The sequence below is a fragment of the Cibotium barometz genome, chromosome 2 (assembly GCF_041138505.1).
Source record: "Cibotium barometz isolate CiBa-2024 chromosome 2, ASM4113850v1, whole genome shotgun sequence".
Classification (NCBI taxonomy): domain Eukaryota; kingdom Viridiplantae; phylum Streptophyta; class Polypodiopsida; order Cyatheales; family Cibotiaceae; genus Cibotium; species Cibotium barometz.
This window is the reverse complement of record NC_141047.1, coordinates 22,200,997-22,219,482: the sequence shown is the minus strand read 5'-3', so window position 1 is coordinate 22,219,482 and position 18,486 is coordinate 22,200,997. Positions and strand designations below refer to the sequence as shown.

At 46.0% G+C, this 18,486-nt stretch overlaps 1 protein-coding gene across 1 annotated transcript in view; it reads right to left on the bottom strand.

The window, feature by feature from the left end:
* Positions 1 to 15,706, bottom strand: part of LOC147640815 (Alpha-L RNA-binding motif/Ribosomal protein S4 family protein) — a 32,052-nt gene extending 16,346 nt beyond the window's left edge. Inside the window, exon 1 of the mRNA XM_086815705.1 lies at positions 15,546 to 15,706. Coding sequence (XP_086671831.1) covers positions 15,546 to 15,679 — 134 coding nt within the window. The 5' untranslated portion in view covers positions 15,680 to 15,706. The remainder of the gene's footprint in view (positions 1 to 15,545) is intronic.
* Between the last annotated feature and the right edge of the window lie 2,780 nt (positions 15,707 to 18,486).

Here is an 18,486-nt window from a genome sequence, read left to right as displayed (position 1 = left end):
TGGCTCGGTGGGGACAGCCAAGACTGTGGGCTTGCCCACGGCTGTCATGGTTGGGAGGTGAGTCAGGCCTGCACCCCCTTGTTGTTTATTCGTTTGTTTGCAAGATTCGAGTCTCGTACCAAGAACGATCACGAGGAGATCCGTTGGGGATTTGACAGTGGCTGGGCTGTCGGCCATTTTTCTGAGGTGTGGCTGGGCTGTCGGCTGTCTCCTTTTGCTGGCCGACTGAGTGTTGCTACCTGACTTGTCTTCTGCAGACCTGGCTGACTGCAGGCACCTGGCCCACCAGGGTTTTGCTGGTCGTGAGGTGCTGGTCGTGCGCATGTGCTGCTGTCGGCCTGTTTTAGACTGGCTAACCAACAGCTTGGGGCCATATAAAATGGCCCCTTACCCCCCACACTCTTGTCACGTGCACACCCTTCAGGTGTACAGTGACATGGCATCATTTTAGCATCATAAACATCATCAGGATTTATCAGGCATTTTATGGACATTTAAATGAATGTTTTCAGCATGTACCACATGGTATGGGTTGGATTCAGCATCGTAGCATCACATTAGCCATCTAGACAAGCATTTGGGGGCTTGTGGAGGCAGCCGACAGCATGTATAAACCAGCCGACAGCATTTAAGTCAGCCGACCAGCCTTTTATGGCAGTCGTGGGCATGTGCATCTGGCCGACTGGCAGCCAAGCTGGCCGACCAGCACCTGTTCCCCACATAAATAGAGACCTCAGCATTTCAGTCCATCATAACATCTGACTGCAGCGTTTCAGCCCTCAACGCATTCAGTCCAACAAAGCATTCAGTTCAGCATCTACATCAGTAAACAGCAGATTCAGCCAATCGCATCCATCTCCTCAGCGTTTCCTTCCCAAGTAACAAGAGAACATCTGCGTTTTCAGCATCACATCAGCATTGCATCAGTCCCAAAGCCATCCCTTCAGCGTTTCCTTCCCAGGAGACAAGGGAAAGATAGTGGGACAACAGTTCATTCAGCATATCAGTATATTCAGCATATAGGCAGCATATTCAGCATCATAGATCTATTCAGATCTCATTGTAACCCATTCATCTAATATAGCTGCATTGCATTGCATTGACACATATTTGTCTATCACTTAAACATCATTAAGTGCAGTTTAGTTACACTAAGGTTGTGATTACTACGATCGAAGACCTCACATGTCACATTGGTATCAGAGCGTTACAGGGTAACCAGCCTTAGATCATGTTCATTCCGTCAGTCATTCAGTCAGACATCATGTTAATTGCTTCCGCACAGTTAAACCCAGTTCTCAAAATCTTGCAGGCCACCCTTAGGGATTTTCCCTTAGGTATGCATTAGTAACCCATCCATCTGCATTCTTGCACAGCATATAGGGTTGCACATGGCTTGCATAACAGTCATCTTAGCAGTCAGTCTTGCATCTGCAAGGCATACATGTTTGCCCATGAACCCTCTCGAGAAGAATGACATCCATCATCAAAGGAGGACATAAGTTTTGGGCTTCAACTGGCAACAGCAAGGGGTTTCTCTTCCACAGAAGATGGAAGTTTGCTCCAACATCGCCTCAGGAGGTTCACAGCTTCAGGAACGACGGAGATGGTAGGAGAAAGGTTTCCACAGGCAGGTCAGGGGTGACTCAAGTATTTCCAAGCAGTTTTAGCAACATTTGCCATTTAGTTCCTGCAGTACATAGAGTCTTGGCTCAAAGGATTTCACTCCTGCAGACGACCTCAATCCCGGCAGCAGATTACAGAAGGGGCAGTGGTTCGGAGGAGAAGGATCCCCAGAGGAGTCGAAGGTTGCCAGGTATACCACCCAGCAACAGTTTAGCAGCGGGGAATGTCATGTGCACACCGTTCAGGTGTACAGTGACATGGCATCATTTTAGCATCATAAACATCATCAGGATTTATCAGGCATTTTATGGACATTTAAATGAATGTTTTCAGCATGTACCACATGGTATGGGTTGGATTCGGTATTGTAGCATCACATTAGCCATCTAGACAAGCATTTGGGGGCTTGTGGAGGCAGCCGACAACATTTAAGTCAGCCAACCAGCCTTTTATGGCATTATATAGCAATCGTGGGCATGTGCATCTGGCCGACTGTAGCCAAGCTGGCCGACCAGCACCTATTCCCCATATAAATAAAGACCTCAGCATTTCAGTCCATCATAGCATCTGACTGCAACGTTTCAGCCCTCAACGCATTCAGTCCAGCAAAGCATTCAGTTCAGCATCTACATCAGTAAACAGCAGATTCAGCCAATCGCATCTATCTCCTCAACGTTTCCTTCCCAAGTAACAGGAGAACATCTGCGTTTTCAGCATCACATCAGCATTGCATCAGTCCCAAAGCCATCCCTTCAGCGTTTCCTTCCCAGGAGACAAGGGAAAGACAGTGGGACAGCAGTTCATTCAGCATATCAGTATATTCAGCATATAGGCAGCATATTCAGCATCATAGATCTATTCAGATCTCATTGTAACCCATTCATCTAATATAGCTGCATTGCATTGCATTGCATTGACACATATTTGTCTATCTCTTAAACATCATTAAGTGCAGTTTAGTTAGACTAAGGTTGTGATTACTACGGTCGAAGACCTCACATGTCACAACTCTGCGGTGTGTATTCGGGATTTTCGTATGTGTATATAGCAGAGTTACACAGCTTCTCTTTCTCTCTTCCATCTGCGTTTTGCTATCTACAATAGTTGTCTTCATTTCCGCCGTGCATTCTGACATGGTATCAGAGCCCCAGGTGGCTTGAAGCGTGGAGCCAGTGGGATGTCGAGGGTTTGCTAATTGGAGATTGCTTGGGATGTTCGGGACTTGGAGATCGGGTAGAAGGCAGCCATCACTGTTGGACAACCACCTTACATATTATTTGCAGCCTCTTCTTTTTTCCTTTTTTTCTTTTTCTCCCACCCACCCTCCCTTCACAAGACCTTGTGAACCCTTGAGATGGCAGACTTGCTTGAGATGGCTAAGAAGCACGTGAAGATCCCAACACTCCCTACATTCCCGGTGGACTGACAGTTGGATGGGAACAACTAAAGCATATGGAAGGTAATGATGGAGTCCGAGTCTTATGACTTGGCTCATTTCATTGTTGTTGGTGTTCAACGGCCGGAGTTGGAAGACGGGGAGTTACCCTCTATACGAAAGGAACGGGAGGCTCAGGCACAGTTATGGGATCGTGTCAATGCCCGTGTCCGTTCTTTTATCTTCCTAAATTGCACACCACAGGTGATCAATCATATAAAGCACATGACACCGGCCACAGGGATTTGGCAACATTTGGCTTCTCTGTACAACAGAGTATCACCCATGAAGAGGATCTCCTTGGAAGTTCAGATGCACTTGATGAATCCTACAAAGTCGTCGACGATATGGGAGCACATCAACAAGTTGCAGGCTCTTCAACAGGAGGTTCTCCAGATACGGAAAGAGATATCTTCAGAGGACATGGCCATTACGTTGTTGTCCCATTTGCCCTCTCAGTACTCAGCATTTTACTCCTCTTTGATCACCAGTGGCAGGCTCAGCACCATCACTTGGGAGGAGCTTGTGCCAATGGTCTTGGACCAAGAAGAGCGTTTTACGAACCCTCCACAGGACAGAGGTTCTGAGGCCTTGACTGGCCAACGGTCGAAAGGCCGTAACAACAACAAGGGCAAAGAGAAGTCTTCGTCGGAGAAGTCTTCTGAGAAGAAGCCCGATTCAGACCGTGAGAAACTAAAGGCCGAGCGGACCTGTAATGATTGCGGCGAGAAAGGCCACAATTGGAGGAAGTGTCCCAAGCGGAATACCGAGAAGAGTGCAGATTCTTCAACTTCAGTTGCAAAGACTCCAGCTTTCGTGCACTTAAGCACTTAAGCCTTGGAGATTTTGGACACAGATGCTTCATCTTCTTCGAGCAAGGAGGCAGTTGGTTTCACCACCAGGGATCTCGGGAGTGGATTCTTGATAGTGGTGCTTCCAATCTTTTCTCGATGAACCTTCCATCTCCCAAGTGGGACAAAGCACACCAAAGGTTCAAATAGCACATGAGGGCTGCTGCCAGGCCAAGGTGGCATAGAGAGACATTGTCAAACCCCCACACAAAGGAGGGATGGGCATTGTCAATCTAGCAATTCAGAGCAGAGCTTTATTGAGCGAGCTCATTGTTCGCAATCTCCTTCCCCAAAAAGAGACATGGAAGAATTTTCTGCTTGCCCTTGCAGCCCTTGGCGCATGGACACCCAATAGTTATTCACATTCGCCCCAATGTGCAAGCTTAGTATTTCTTTCAAAGACAAGTTTGTGACCAGCCTCTTTCGATCCTCGAATTCTCTTCACCTAGCCCTCTTCTAATCGCCACCCAATTGTGATGAGAAGCATCTTTGTCAACCCCGGACTTTTAACAAGCTCACCCACCTTCCATCACGACACTTCTTTGGAGCCTCCTCCCACATGTCCTAGGGGAGCCTCAACTCGGACCCAGCTCAAACAGTAGGCTCCTCGCTCTATTTTCAAGAGTTGTCTCATGCTGATGCTGCACAGTAGGAGAGGCTAGTTGGAATCCAGTGATTGTCTCAGTCCTCAACATCGACTCGACCGTTCCTCCAAAATGGTGCACTCCTATAGCCTAGTTGGAATCCGGTGATTGTCTTAGTCCTCAACATCGACTCGACCGTTCCTCCAAAATGGTGCACTCCTATAGCCTAACTCCCCAATCCAACTTGGGTTGACTTGTTCTCCCAACTCGAGACGTCCCCTTAATGATTTTCGACATCTTGCAAGACTGCCTCCCTTTGCTCTTTGTAGCTATCAATCATGGCTAATCAGCTCGGCAATCTCGGGTAAGGATAGTCAGATTTATGACTGAAGTCTAGAGACTCTACTAGTGTGAAGTATTATTCCCTACCTCTAGTTTGACTAGAGCTTGCTAGCTTGACTAGCTCACTCTTCTTGTTAAATATTAATAGTGATTAATGTGGAAATAAACCACTGCAAGCTTAGTCTTGAAATAAAGCGGTTCCACAACCGCTAGTGTGTATGAGTTCTTTTGTGTGGGAATAGCCTCATAGAAGGATATTATGTAAGTAGTGATGTGTGGTAAAGTGAAACCTATTAGGGACACTTGGCATCGTGTTTGGTATATGGCATATGTGGTGGTAGCATATGCTTCACCTTTGTAAAGGGAGGTCTCTCCTATAAAAAGGACCAATTTCCATAATGCAAATATGCTTTTCCACGATTCATGTATAACCAATTTAATCCCTTTGTTAATCCTTTGCTAATGTGCTGATTATCTTGCTGGCCAACATCTCTCTCTCTCAGCTTACCATCACCAGTTTTTTCCAGCCTAGAGGGGTAGATAGGGAGGCACCAGAGCCCACCAAAGTGAATACGGAAGCCTATACCATAGTTGCTCCACCCAGCAAGCCCATGGGAGTCGCATCGAATCGGGCATGCACACTCCAGAGAGCTAGACGCCCTCATCCCATCAGACCCCAACCACCCCCAACTCATCATCCCTGGATTCATGAGATCCTGGCCCACCATCGAGCAACCTCATCCTCACAGCAGACTATCGACATCTCTAGCCTTCTTGTATCACCCATGATGGACATCCTATGGGCCCTTGCCTAATATAGAAGGTTGATTGACTGTTTTTATGTAACTCTCCCATATCCAATCACTTATTGTACCCTATACCTCACATAGTAGAATCTAGATTTTTCATCTTGTATAATCTCAAAGTCTGATATCTTAGCTTTCAGTTTTCAGTTTTACTTTCTGTTGCTTTTTCTTATTTCATCCATGATGAGATTTCATGGACACTATGTACACATCATTTTGGTCTCATAGACTCTTTGGGTCGTTTGAATCTCTCTCTCTCTCTCTCTCTCTCTCTCTCTCTCTCTCTCTCTCAATTGTGCTCCTTGCCCACTCTCACCAGGGTTCAATAGTTAGCATCAGAGTGAAGTTCTCCAGGTTCAATAGTTAGCATCAGAGTGAAGTTCTCCAGCTTGCTGCTGCTTGCGCCACCTGCAAAGGCCCAATCGCTGCAGTTCTAGTCGCTACCATCCACCGCTGCCCAGAGCCCACCTCTGCCGATTGAGAGCCGCGCACCGCCGCTACCAAGAGCCATCTCCGCCAACTAGTCGGGTTGTTACAATTTGTGCATCTCGGATCTTGGCCTTGTATTAGGTTGGAAATTTATCTCATGTATTTATGCTAGTCGTGGGCTGCTGTTGGCCAGCTCATTGAGGGCAGTCGGCCAACTACAGTCCTCCTTACGTAAAGGCCTCCCCTCCTTTGACTTGATATTCAACAATCCAATCATTTACAAGCACTATTTCTACATCCTCTGCTGGCTGATATTGCCTTTGTAAAAGCCTCTTGCTACATAACATGACGTTCATTGTCTGATGTCTCCCTCTCTCCCTCCCCTATGTTTTGCTTCCGCATTGTGCAACTTTATCATGGTATCAGTCGCTTAGGTACCAACCCCCACACGGCGATCCCCCCTCCTACAAAAAGGTTTGCGTTTTTTTCTGGAATAGAGAGGTACCTGCGTTTTCATCAACCTGCTGCGATTCTTCAAGGTGGCTGCATGTTCTGTCAAAATGTGCAGCGGAAATGAGACCAAGAACTGAGAGCTGAAAACGCAGAAATGCTGGAGAAGAGATGTGCGCTGAAAACTCTCGTATATACACACTATATCCGGTACAATATGTTGGGGGGGGGGATGTGCCCCTATATATATGGACAAGGGGCAGCCAGTCGGCCCTGTATAAACAGGCCGACAGCCCCTACACGGCCCCAACGACCATGCATAACCTCGTCAGCTAGCCCACGACCAGGCTTGGCCTGGTTGGCCAGCATCTTGGTGGGCCCCCATGGCCAACTGCCTCCTATAGGCCAGCCAGAGAAAGAAAATGGCTCCCCGGTCTGAGCATGGAAGACCGGGTTCCGAGCAATAGCTATACAGCTCTGGTTATCGCACTAGATGACCGTGGGCTCCTTCTGCGCAAACCCAATCTCGCCAAGGAACCTCCTCAGCCACACCACCTCGCAAGTAGCACCACAAGTAGCCCCATACTCTGCCTCAACGGAAGACAAGGCAACAGTTGGCTACTTCTTGCTGCTCCAGGAAATCGCTGCCGAGCCAAGGGTAAAGCCGTATCCTAGCATAAATGAGCTCAACAGCCCCACTAGAAAACTCAAGTCCAATCTGGTGTTCAGCAACCAAATCAATGAACCGACAAGTTTCCGATATAAAGAGACATCAACCTTCTCACAAGGATCATGAACAGTAAGTTTGGTATTTGGGTCCATCAGAGATGAAATGGGCTTGCAGTTCTCCATCCCAAAGGCCTCAAGCAACTCATGAACATACCGCTGCGGAGAAACAAAGAACCCCCTCTGGGTCTACCAAATCTCCAATCCCAAAAAGAAATGAAGTAAGCCTAAATCCGTCATCTCAAACTTCTCTGACAAGGCAGCCTTCGTCACAGCTATGTGCTCCACATGACTGTCAGTGAGGATAAGATCATCCACATAGAGGATAATCAATGTGACCATACCACGTTCCCGAAAGAGATACAAGTTCGGATATGCAACTGACCTCTGGAAACCGCGTCTCTGAAAGAAAGCATCAATCTTCCAACTCCAAGCCCTCAGAGCCTGTTTCAAACCCTTTTGAGCCTGGGCCCTAGAGGTTGCTCAACATACACCTCCTCCTGCAAGTCACCATTCAGGAACGCAGATTTAACATCCGTTTGATACACTGGCCACTGCTGATGAGAGGCAAGGGCCAAAACCATCCAAATCGTGGACATCCTAGCTGTCGATGCAAAAGTGTCCTCATAGTCGATGCCTGGCCATTGACCATAGCCCTTAGCCACAAGTCTGGCCTTGTGCTTGTCCACAGACCAATCGGACTTATACTTGGTTTTGTAGACCCACTTGACACCAACAATAATGCTCCTCTGAATGACCTTTTGTCACAAACTCTATGCGATCTTCCAGGTCCATCCGTCATGGTCCACTCGTAGGGATACTCCATCACACCAAACTCCCAAATGGTATCCAACAACTTCGGTACCCGAACAAAACGCAGAGCTGCCTCCTGCTGCTGGGGCAAATCTCCAACCTCGGGATCAACCTCTCCTACTGTTTGAGACTGGCTAGCTGGAACAATAGCCCAAGACTCATCCCCATACTCATTTGGCTCTCCAAGAAGCGATGGCTCCTCAATAGTGGAAGTTGGAACATGCTCATCAAAGACACATCTCTGATGACAACAACCTCATTTCGCTCTGGGTCATATAACCTATAGCCTTTGGAAAAAGAGTTATATCCCACAAAAACAAGCTTCTGGGACTTGGAGCAAGCTTCCCCCTCTGCTTCTTTAGAATGTGAATAGAGGCATCATTCCCAAAAACACGGAAATGGGACACATTTGGTTTCTTACCAAAATAAGCCTCAAATGGAGTCACCTTAGGCACTGCAATCGTCGGAGATTGGTTGAGGATATGGACAGCCGTAGCCACAACCTCTCCCCAAAGTGGACGAGGAAGGTCACGATACTCCAACATCGTCCTTGCCATCTCCACCACAGTCTGGTTCTTTCGCTCAACCCCTCCATTACCCAGTATTGGCCAGCTACCGCTTGATGCCATTCTCCGCACAAAACTGCACAAAAGCATTTGAAGAGAACTCCCCTCCTTTGTCAGCCCGAACAGTCTTCACCTGCAATCCAAACTCCTTTTCCACCAAAGCATACCAGTCCTTGAACCGAGCAAAAGCTTGGTCCTTATGTGGCAAAAAGTACACCCATGTGAACCTGCTACAACATCCACAATCAGCATGAAATACAAGGCTCCTCCCAAAGATGGGGTCTGCATAGGCACACACAAGTCAATGTGAACCAACTCTAGTGGTTTCGAAGCCCGCCTGGTAGCCTGCTTCGGAAAAGACTCCCTATGATGCTTCCCACGAATGCAAAAACTGCAATGTCCTTGCCTGCTTCTAACATCTAGCAAGCCATCCACCATCTGGTCCCGGAAAGCCCGCTGCAACGCCTACACATTCAAGTGGCCAAAACGAAAATGCCACAAATCACCGAGCTGAGTACCTATAAGAGAAGAGAGTGCTGAGAGTTTGTAAATTCCATTTTTCACTCCGCCTTCCCAAACAACCTGGCCTGTTGCTTTGTCCCAAATAGCAACTAAATGCTCATCAAACTCTACCCACATGCCAATCTTACGCAAACCTCATGCACTGACAAAAGATGAAAGCCAAGAGATGGGACATAAAGAACCCCGGAGGAATGCTTTCCCCCCTGCCATCAAGAACGACTCCAACCTATCCTCACCGTGAATCGAGATAGTGACCTTGTCACCAATAAAGATGTGGCCCATTTGCCTCCGAAGGTCCTGTAACAACTCTGGGAAGGAGCCATGTGCCTGGAAGCACCACTATCCAGAATCCACTCCTGAGTATCCCCAACGGTGAGACCAACCGCCTCCCTGCTCGAAGAAGATAAAGCTCTAGTGTCCATAATCTCCAAGTGCACAAAAGCTGGAGTCTTCACGGTTACAACTGAGAAATCTGCACCTTTCTCGGTGCTCCGCTGAGGAAATTTCCTCTAGTAGTAACCCTTCTAGCCACAATGGTTATAGGTCCAGTCGGCCTTCAAGGCATCATGATCCAAGTCGAGCTTCTTCTCCGAAGACTTTGACTGTGAAGACTTTTCTTTGCCCTTGTTGTTGTTGTTGCGACCTTTCAACCGTTGGCCAGTCAAAACCTCAAAAACCGCTCCTCCTAGTCCAAGACCATCAGCACAAGCTCCTCCCAAGTAATGGTGCTAAGCCTCCCACTAGTGATCAAAGAGAAGTAGAAAGCTGAGTACTGAGAGGACAGATGAGACAGCAAGGTGATGGCCATGTCCTCTGATGATATCTCCTTTCTAGCCTAAAGAACCTCCTACTGAAGAGCCTGGAGTTTGTTTATGTGCTCCCGCATCATCGCAAAGACTTTGCAAGATTCATCACTCGCATTTGCACAAGCTCCTCCCAAGTAATGGTGCTAAGCCTCCCACTAGTGATCAAAGAGGAGTAGAAAGCGAAGTACTGAGAGGACACATGAGACAGCAGGGTGATGGCCATGTCCTCTCATGATATCTCCTTTCTAGCCTAAAGAACCTCCTACTGAAGAACCTGGAGTTTGTTTATGTGCTCCCGCATCATCACGAAGACTTTGCAAGATTCATCACTCGCATCTGCACTTCCAAGGAGACTCTCTTCATGGGTAATACCCAATTGTACAAAGAGGCCAAGTGTTGCCAAATCCATTGAGCCAGCGTCATGTGTTTGATATGATTGATCACTTGGGGTGTGTAGTTAAGGAAGATGAAAGAGCGCGCACGGGCATTGATACAATCCCACAACTATGCCTGGGCCTCCCGCTCTTTCTTGACTGACAGTGAAGTGTCCTCCTCCTCCAGATCTGCCCTTGAAACTCCAACTATGACGAAGCCAGCCAAATCATAAGATTCCAAAATAGACTCCATCATCACCTTCCAAATGCCATAGTTGTTCCTGACGCTTCCCGTCCAACTGTCAGTCCACCGGGAACATCAAGAGGGTGGGGATCTTCACAGGTTTATCTGCCATCTCAAGCAAATTTGCCATCTCGGGGGTTCACGTGGCCTTGTGATGGAAGGGTGGGTGGGAAAAAAATTTGAAGAAGAGACTGCAAGGTGGCTGTCCAGCAATGACGCCCGCCTTCTACCCGCTTCTCCACGTCCCGTACGGCCCGGTCACTCTCCAATCAGCAAGAGATGTGCGCTGAAAACTCTGGTATATACACACTACATCCAGTACAATATGTGGGGGGGGGGGCAATGTGCCCCTATATATATGGACAAGGGGAGGCCAGTCGGCCCTCTATAAACAGGCTGACGGCCCCTACAGGGCCCCACGACCATGCATAACCTGGTCAGCTGGCCCACGACCAGGCTTGGCCTGGTCGGCCAGCATCTAGGTGGGCCCCCATGGCCAGCCACCTCCTACAGGCCAGCCAGAGAAAGAAAACAGCTCCCCCCAACATGCCTAGAAAACTGGGAAAGAATATGGACAAAATCAGGGACTCCTCCCGCAAGTGGGCACACCCACATCACAAGCCCTCGCTCCCTACAATATAGTATGGTAGGGACAGGAGATGAATGCTAACATGTTCTCCTTGGGTGCTGCGTTTTCTCCACGGTGGCTGCATCTTTTCCTTGGTGACCGCATTTTTCAGCAGGCGGCTGAGTTTTTCCTGGTACCTGCGTTTGTTCTTCTCCTCCGCTTTCTTCTCTATCAGTGCTTGGTTGTGCTGGTGGTGTGTGGGCTGCGTTTTCAGCCCTGGACAGTAGCTGGTGGTCCTCTTCTTCGCATGTGGAGCGCTACAACCTTGTGGCATGTTCAGCCTGCCTCTTCTTTGATGGATCTACCTACTTTGTGGGTGTTTTTTTGGCAAGTTTTGGTGGACTGTTTGCTACTGTCAAGCCCCTTTCTCTCTCAGTTTTGAGAGGGGGCTGCTTGTTCCTCATACCTCATTCCGTTGGAGAAGTGTTGGAGATTGGTGGTGGAGTGCTGAGATCATCAGTGGCACAAAGGCTTGCTTGCACATATGTGCTATTGCCGTGGATATGGGTTCCCTCTTGGAGGTGGCATCTATCCTTGTTTCTCAAGAGCAGGTAAGGTTCCCTCCTAGTGGACAGGATCAGGCACTTGCTATAGTGCAACAAACAGGACGGTGTCACTCTACTCTTATGGAAAGCAGGTTCATTTGGCCAAGGATAATAGGATTGCAAGACCAAAGGTACAATCCAGGCCAGGACCAAGTTTTCAAAGACAGGCAATGATCATATACAAGATGATGACTCTGATACTTCTAGTGTCCCCAAGGCTACAAAAGCTAGGGAGGACCTAGATGGTCAACTTCTATAGTTATACAAATAGTTCTCCTCATGTGCTTCCAGCCAGAGGAGGCTTGTGGGCGGGAGAGGAGGCTGTTAGTAGCTCCATTTCTGGTGCATGGGAACTATGAGTCGGAGTTCCAAGCATTAAAATATCTGGCGAGACAAGTTCATTTTTGGAGCTATGGACTAGATGTGTTCCAAGTCTATTGCAGAGGAGGCTTGTGGGTGGGCGAGGAGGCTATTAGTAGCTCCATTTATGGTGCATGGGAACTGTGAGTCGGAGTTCCAAGCATTAAAACATCTGGCGAGACAAGTTCATTTTTGGAGCTATGGACTAGATGTGTTCCAAGTCTATTGCTTGGTGTAGCACAGATTATGGACTGGATGAGTTCCAAGTTCATTGTTCGAGATTTTCTGGGGCGTGATGTGTTCACAGTCCATTGTTGAGGTGATTGGAGTTTATTGCACACCACAGTGGTGTGGGAATTCAAAGCCCAGGCAGATTTCTTTGCTGTTCAAGGTGGCATTTTGTTTTGAAGAGAAAGGTTGGCAGGTGCATCTTCCACGGTGTATTCAGTATCTAGCCGGTACTAGGGTGTCCATGGTCGCATCTTCTTCATCAGTTTTCTTCTTCCGATTTTTGCACACTATGAGTTGCAGAGGGGATGTTAGAATTTGTGCATCTCATGTGTGGAGTGGGATCTTGGCCTTGTATTAGGTTGGACATTTTATCTCATGTATTTATGCTAGTCGTGGGGATTTCCAGGTCATGGGCTGCTATTGGCCAACTCCTTGAGGGCAGTCGGCCAGCTACACTCCTTATATAAAGGCCTCCCCTCCTCTCACTTGTTATCAATCATCTAGTTCTACATCTTCTCCTGGCTGATATTGCCTTTGTAAAAGCCTCTTGCTACATAACATGATGTTCATTGTTCAATGTCTCCCTCTCTTTGCCTCTCTCCTATGTTTTGCTTCCACATTGTGCGACTATCACGGGTGGAGCTACTGTGCAGTGAACCACCACCACTGTCGGCTTCTCAGGTGGCTCATCCCGGTATATGGGTGGCACCACTGCAAAACGAGCACCACCTTTGTTGGCGTCTCAGCTCGTTTTCGCCACTGTTTCAAGCAACGCCGGTGGCGCAACCTCCGCCCAGCCTTTCCGCTCTGCACTCACCACCACCTTCATTGTGCCCACATGGTCTTCTACCGCCTACACACCCACAAGGTATTCATTGTTTAAGAGCTTCCATACCTTTGTGATTTTGTGGGGAAGAGAAGAGGGGAAGATCAATACACACCAACATCTTGATCACAGAGGTACATAAATTTTTTTGCATACATCATTTTTGACAAATTCAAAGCTTGTGTGCTGCATTTGGGGATTCTTGTTCAAAGGGGTGAATTAATGTAGTGGCAGCATCCATAGGCACTCTTGTACCTGTGCAAACTCTAGGCACTCCCATTCTTGTGCACATATCTTGGTGTCTTTTTCTGCTCATTCAAGTATACATCATGTTTCTCGTATACTTTGGCAATCGCATCCTAAATTCGACAATTCCCAGTGTCTTGTGTACACATTCTAGTCATCATTTAGTATTTTATTACAAGCATATAGGGTGCATCAAGGATTCTCTTTCAAGGGGGGCTTTCCTGTCTTGAGTGCACATAGTTTGCTTTTAAAAATCCAGCATTGTGAGAAGAGATGGCATTGAGAGGATCTGATATTTTGGGTATGAGGCCATTGAGGATAGACTTGACGGCTTTAATTATTCACTATGGATCTTTATGATGAAAAGCTTGTTGATAGCCAGGGGATTATGGGAGACTGATCATTCTCACAGCTACAAATGGTTCAGACCTAAGCATTTCAAATGTACTTTATGTGCCACGGATAAAGAACATGTTGTCAGTCTCCTCTTTTTCCCAAGAGGTTGGTATTTCTCTAGACCAGCATGACTGGTATTGCTTCACTCTTAGTACTCCCTACCTCTGGTTTGACTAGAGCTTGCTAGTTTGACTACCTAACTCTTCTCTACCTAGTTTGACTAGCTGAGAGGCCAGTTTGACTGACTGTGGTGTGCCACTAGTTTGAGTGGGAACACACACCAGGGTAGCCTAGTATGACTAAAGCCCTGTGGTATGGTACAAGGTCTGAGAGCAATCGATTTCCATTTTTCTTGTGCATATGCATAATTCATAATGCATGTGCTGGTTTGATGATTGGCTAGAAGTATGCCTTGTTTTCTTCTACCTATCAGAACTAAATATGTCACAGCCTATGTTTTATGTCTCAAACTAATGCCACCGTATCCCATCATCACAAAAGAAATAATTGAAAGCCTTTAGATCTCATCTGTCTACACCACCTTGACATAAGAATCAGAGCTGGTTTGTTTGAAAAATCCACCTTGACTGGAAAGAGCTGATTCAATTGAAAAAGCCACCTTGACTGGTGCTTTGAAACAAAGTAATACGCTGCTAGGCCTATTGTGGCTGATCTGGTCAGTAGAGCTTTAACTTTTCATAAATTCTTTATTTGTGTTCATATGGATTTCCCTTGCCAATTGTTGGACAAAATGGAATCCAGCCCAGCTTTTGGCATTCTTTGAAGACTTGGCAAGAAAACCAGCAGGTTTTAAGAAGATCGAGGAGCAGCCTGAAGTGGAAAGAGCAAAACATTTTTCATGCACGTTGTGTCCATCAACACTAGGTGTATTGGTTCTTGTTTCAGATCGGACTTGAAGACAGGCATGATTGGCATTTGTCCAGGCAAGCCTGATGGATACATGTGGTATCCCTGCCTGTGTTAGAAAATAATCAGGAGAGGATACCACATGTATCCATCAGCCCTCAGATGCATGTGCCATGCCTATTGGGGCACTATATAGTGTAGCCTAGGAGAGAGAACAGTTGCAAACCCTATTGATAAAGGGACAAGGATACCGAATGCAGAGGAAGATAAGGATGTGCTACTGCTACAGTAGGGTAGGTTGCACAGATAGTGCCCAGGTAAAGGCTTATGAGAATGACACGATGCAAAAAGTTGGAGCAAAGTGTGGACCGCAGATTTCATCATGACAGTGCTGTGCAGGTTTAGGGACAGTTTCAAGGCCTACTTCCATGCCTTTAGCAGCCCTAGACCAGCACAGTCCAGGGGCTGGAGATGTGAAAAGAGTCTAAAATAGGCAACAGGCTGACCAGCTGTAGAAAGGGAAAATTTCCCATATAAGGGGCCCATTCCCCCTCCTTTACACATCCAACCCTCTCGATAACCTCAGCCCCCAAGCAGAAAAACTCAGCCACTGTAGAACCAGCCATTGCTTGTCGTTCAACTTATGTTGTCTATGCTTTTGTTGTGCAACTAAAATATTACCCCTTCTGCGAGAGCATCGATGACGTGTTGGCTATGGGTTCCTCGGGTGCTCCATCATACTGTTCAGCCATGGCTCAAAAAAAAAAGAGGACACTCGATAACCTCTCCCAATCCCATGGACAACTCTCTCTCTCTCTCACACACACACACACATCCATGTACGTACTCATTCGTGCAATGAAGGTACTCACTTCTTGTAATCGTCTCGACCAGTGATGTGGTAGCGGCGCATGATCATGCCCTCGCGTTGCCCTCGCTCTCTCTTCCATTCCAGGAAGTTGACCTTCTTGAGCAGCTTCTGCTCGTGGAACTTGAGCTTCCTCATAACGTTACGCTCTCTCTTGTAACACGAATGACGCTCTAAGAGTATTCTCAAAAAAACAAGGTACCAAAATTTTTTTTATTTTATTTTATTTTATTTTATTTTTTTTAACCAATGAGCGCTAGTTTAACTGTTAGAGTGTTGGACTCTAATCCCCAAGGTCGTGAGTTCGATTCTTGTGGGGCCTCATGTGGTATCATCTCCCTTGGGAGATTTATAAGTCCAAAGTTGATATGTGGGCGGCCTCGGCCCCGGCTTGTGCCATACCTGAGGGGGGTGCCTTCCACCATACGGGGGTTGGGGGTGTGTGTGAGTATTTCTACAAATTTTCTGTACCTGCTAAAAAAAATATTTTTTTTTCATTAATTAGTTAATTTCCCTAAATAGTAGAATACGTTTGAATTTGAACCTTAGCATTTGTGCTTTCTATTTTTAGAAAGAAGTGGTTTCAAACACTTGTTGTTATGTACGCTTTCCTCTCTCTCTCTCTCTCTCTCTCTCTAGATATCCATCACTAATTTCTTCACAACACAAGAATCCACATTAGCCACCCACGCCAACATTGTCACATTGTTTAGCCGTACACACAGAGGCCATATTCACGTCCCAGAGGAGTTCTACGTGGGTAGACCTACTCCATCCTACGTACTAGGCGCGCCTGATCCAAAACATCGAGGATCTCCACCACACATAGACAAATCCATGAGATTCTTCGATGACACGACACTTAATTTGGGTGTTTTCCTTTGACATTGGGTATTGAAGGGAGATTACAAGAGTGTAATGGGCTGATTTATGAAGAAAACCAGAAAATTTATGATGTTTTGGCATGGCTTATGAGAGTGCAACAACCCTTAATCAAGCCAAGGATGTTGCATAAAAAAGAGATTAAGATGATGAATCTTATGGTTTAGCACTTAGGGTTTGTGCCCAACCACTAATTCTGATGGAGATGAGCTTCGTTAGTATCGAGGAACACTTTCTTTGGTGATTAAGATGACCATTAGTGTTTACAACACTATTAGTACTTAAGAGCACATTTTTAGCATCTAATGACACTTGTATTGTTGATTAGATTCACCATTAGTGTCTAAGAACACACTTAGTGTTTAGAAACACTCTATAATGGCTCCCCTTTGCTGGATTTAAGGTTTCCCCTTTGCTAAGAAGCACTCATCTCCAAGCTTATGCAATGCTTGCTAATGGAGATGTTAAATATCACTTGCTTATGAGGACTTAATGATGCTCCTCTCAATATAGAAACTCTGAGATACAGGCTTCCAGATCTGTAACATGCTCTAGGGAAGATCAATAAGTGATTAGACTCACTCTTAATGAAGATTAGTGAGATTAAAAACCAAAAAACCAAGCTTTACACTTCTTGGCTATGGCTGCCAGACATGTGACTATTAGGGTTTGCTGTAGATCTCTCTCCATAGGAAGAATTTCCAAGAGCCCTCTTAGCCCAAGGTCGCTCACTTGGGGGGCTAATAAAGCCCTATGGTGGCTGAGGTTAAGGCGCCTTCTGTTGAGAGATCTGACCACGTAATCAGCACGTTGTTCAGAAACAGTGTCTTTCTGGGAAATGCTCAATGCCGGGCTGTACAGCGCGAATGTCGGGGCTGTGAGTTGCTGGGGTGCTATGCCTTATGCTGGGGATGAGATCTCCAAAAGAAATCAGGGGCTGAAATGCCTTCTACTGTCCTCCCTAGGTCCTCCACGGACGGCTCCACAGACGGCAGGTACAGAATGGCTATGGAGGTTGAGAAGATAAGACTTCAAAAAAGGAGATGCAAGCACTCAAAGACTTCCACCACACAACCAAGCCCTAGATACCATGTTGATAAAACATGGTGCTCATGCTACATCAAGATATGTGGAGGAGAGAGACTCACAAAATACAAGAACACATCTTGTTTATTAAGTTGCTTATGAATACAACTTGGCCTTTGCTCACCCACAAATGCCTTCTAGCTTCACCTTTAAATAGGTGAGCTAGTGGACCATAAGTCCATTCATACACACACCCTTCTCCTACCCTTTTACATGACCTTAGTCTTTTAATAGAAACTAGCTCTTATTTTGTCTCGTTTAGGTCTAGTTGATCCCCCTTTATCTACTTATAAATTACTCATTTTGATGGTCCTTTTTTAATGATATAAAATCTATAAATTCAGCCCTTTAACCATTTTGACAAACCTCAAAAGATAGTGTTCCAATATCTATCCTTATAACTCAAGATATTTACAAAATACCAAATCTTGTCCTAGACTTGAAACCTTGTCCAAAACTTCACTTAAATTCTTTGATTTTAAACATTTGAATTTTTCATTTTTTAATGTTATGGGGACCTAATTAATATATTCTTCCTTGTCCAAAAAGAAACTCCCAAAAAGGATTCATAATGCAAAAGATATTACCATAAGAAAATTGCTCCCAATGTTCACATTCGCCCTATTATACTGGATTCAATCCCCCGAAAGGTTTAAAAATCAGTGTATTCAGACCAAATAAAGACTTGAAGAGGGGTGTTCATGTGCAGCTTCATATTACCATAAGAACCTAATTAATATATTCTTCCTTATTCGAAAAGAAGCTCCCAAAAGGATTCAGAATGCAAAAGATGTTACCCATAAGAAATTTGCCCCTTAATGTTCACTTAATTTTTTATATTTTTCCCCTTCTAATTCTCCAAATTCTTTTAGGGGATCCCTGTAGTTTTTCTGAGAATCAAAACTCTAAAGTCCTCTCTTTAATCTCTTTAATCAATACCAAAAAACAAAACTCCATTTGTGTTGGGTTGAGGGGGA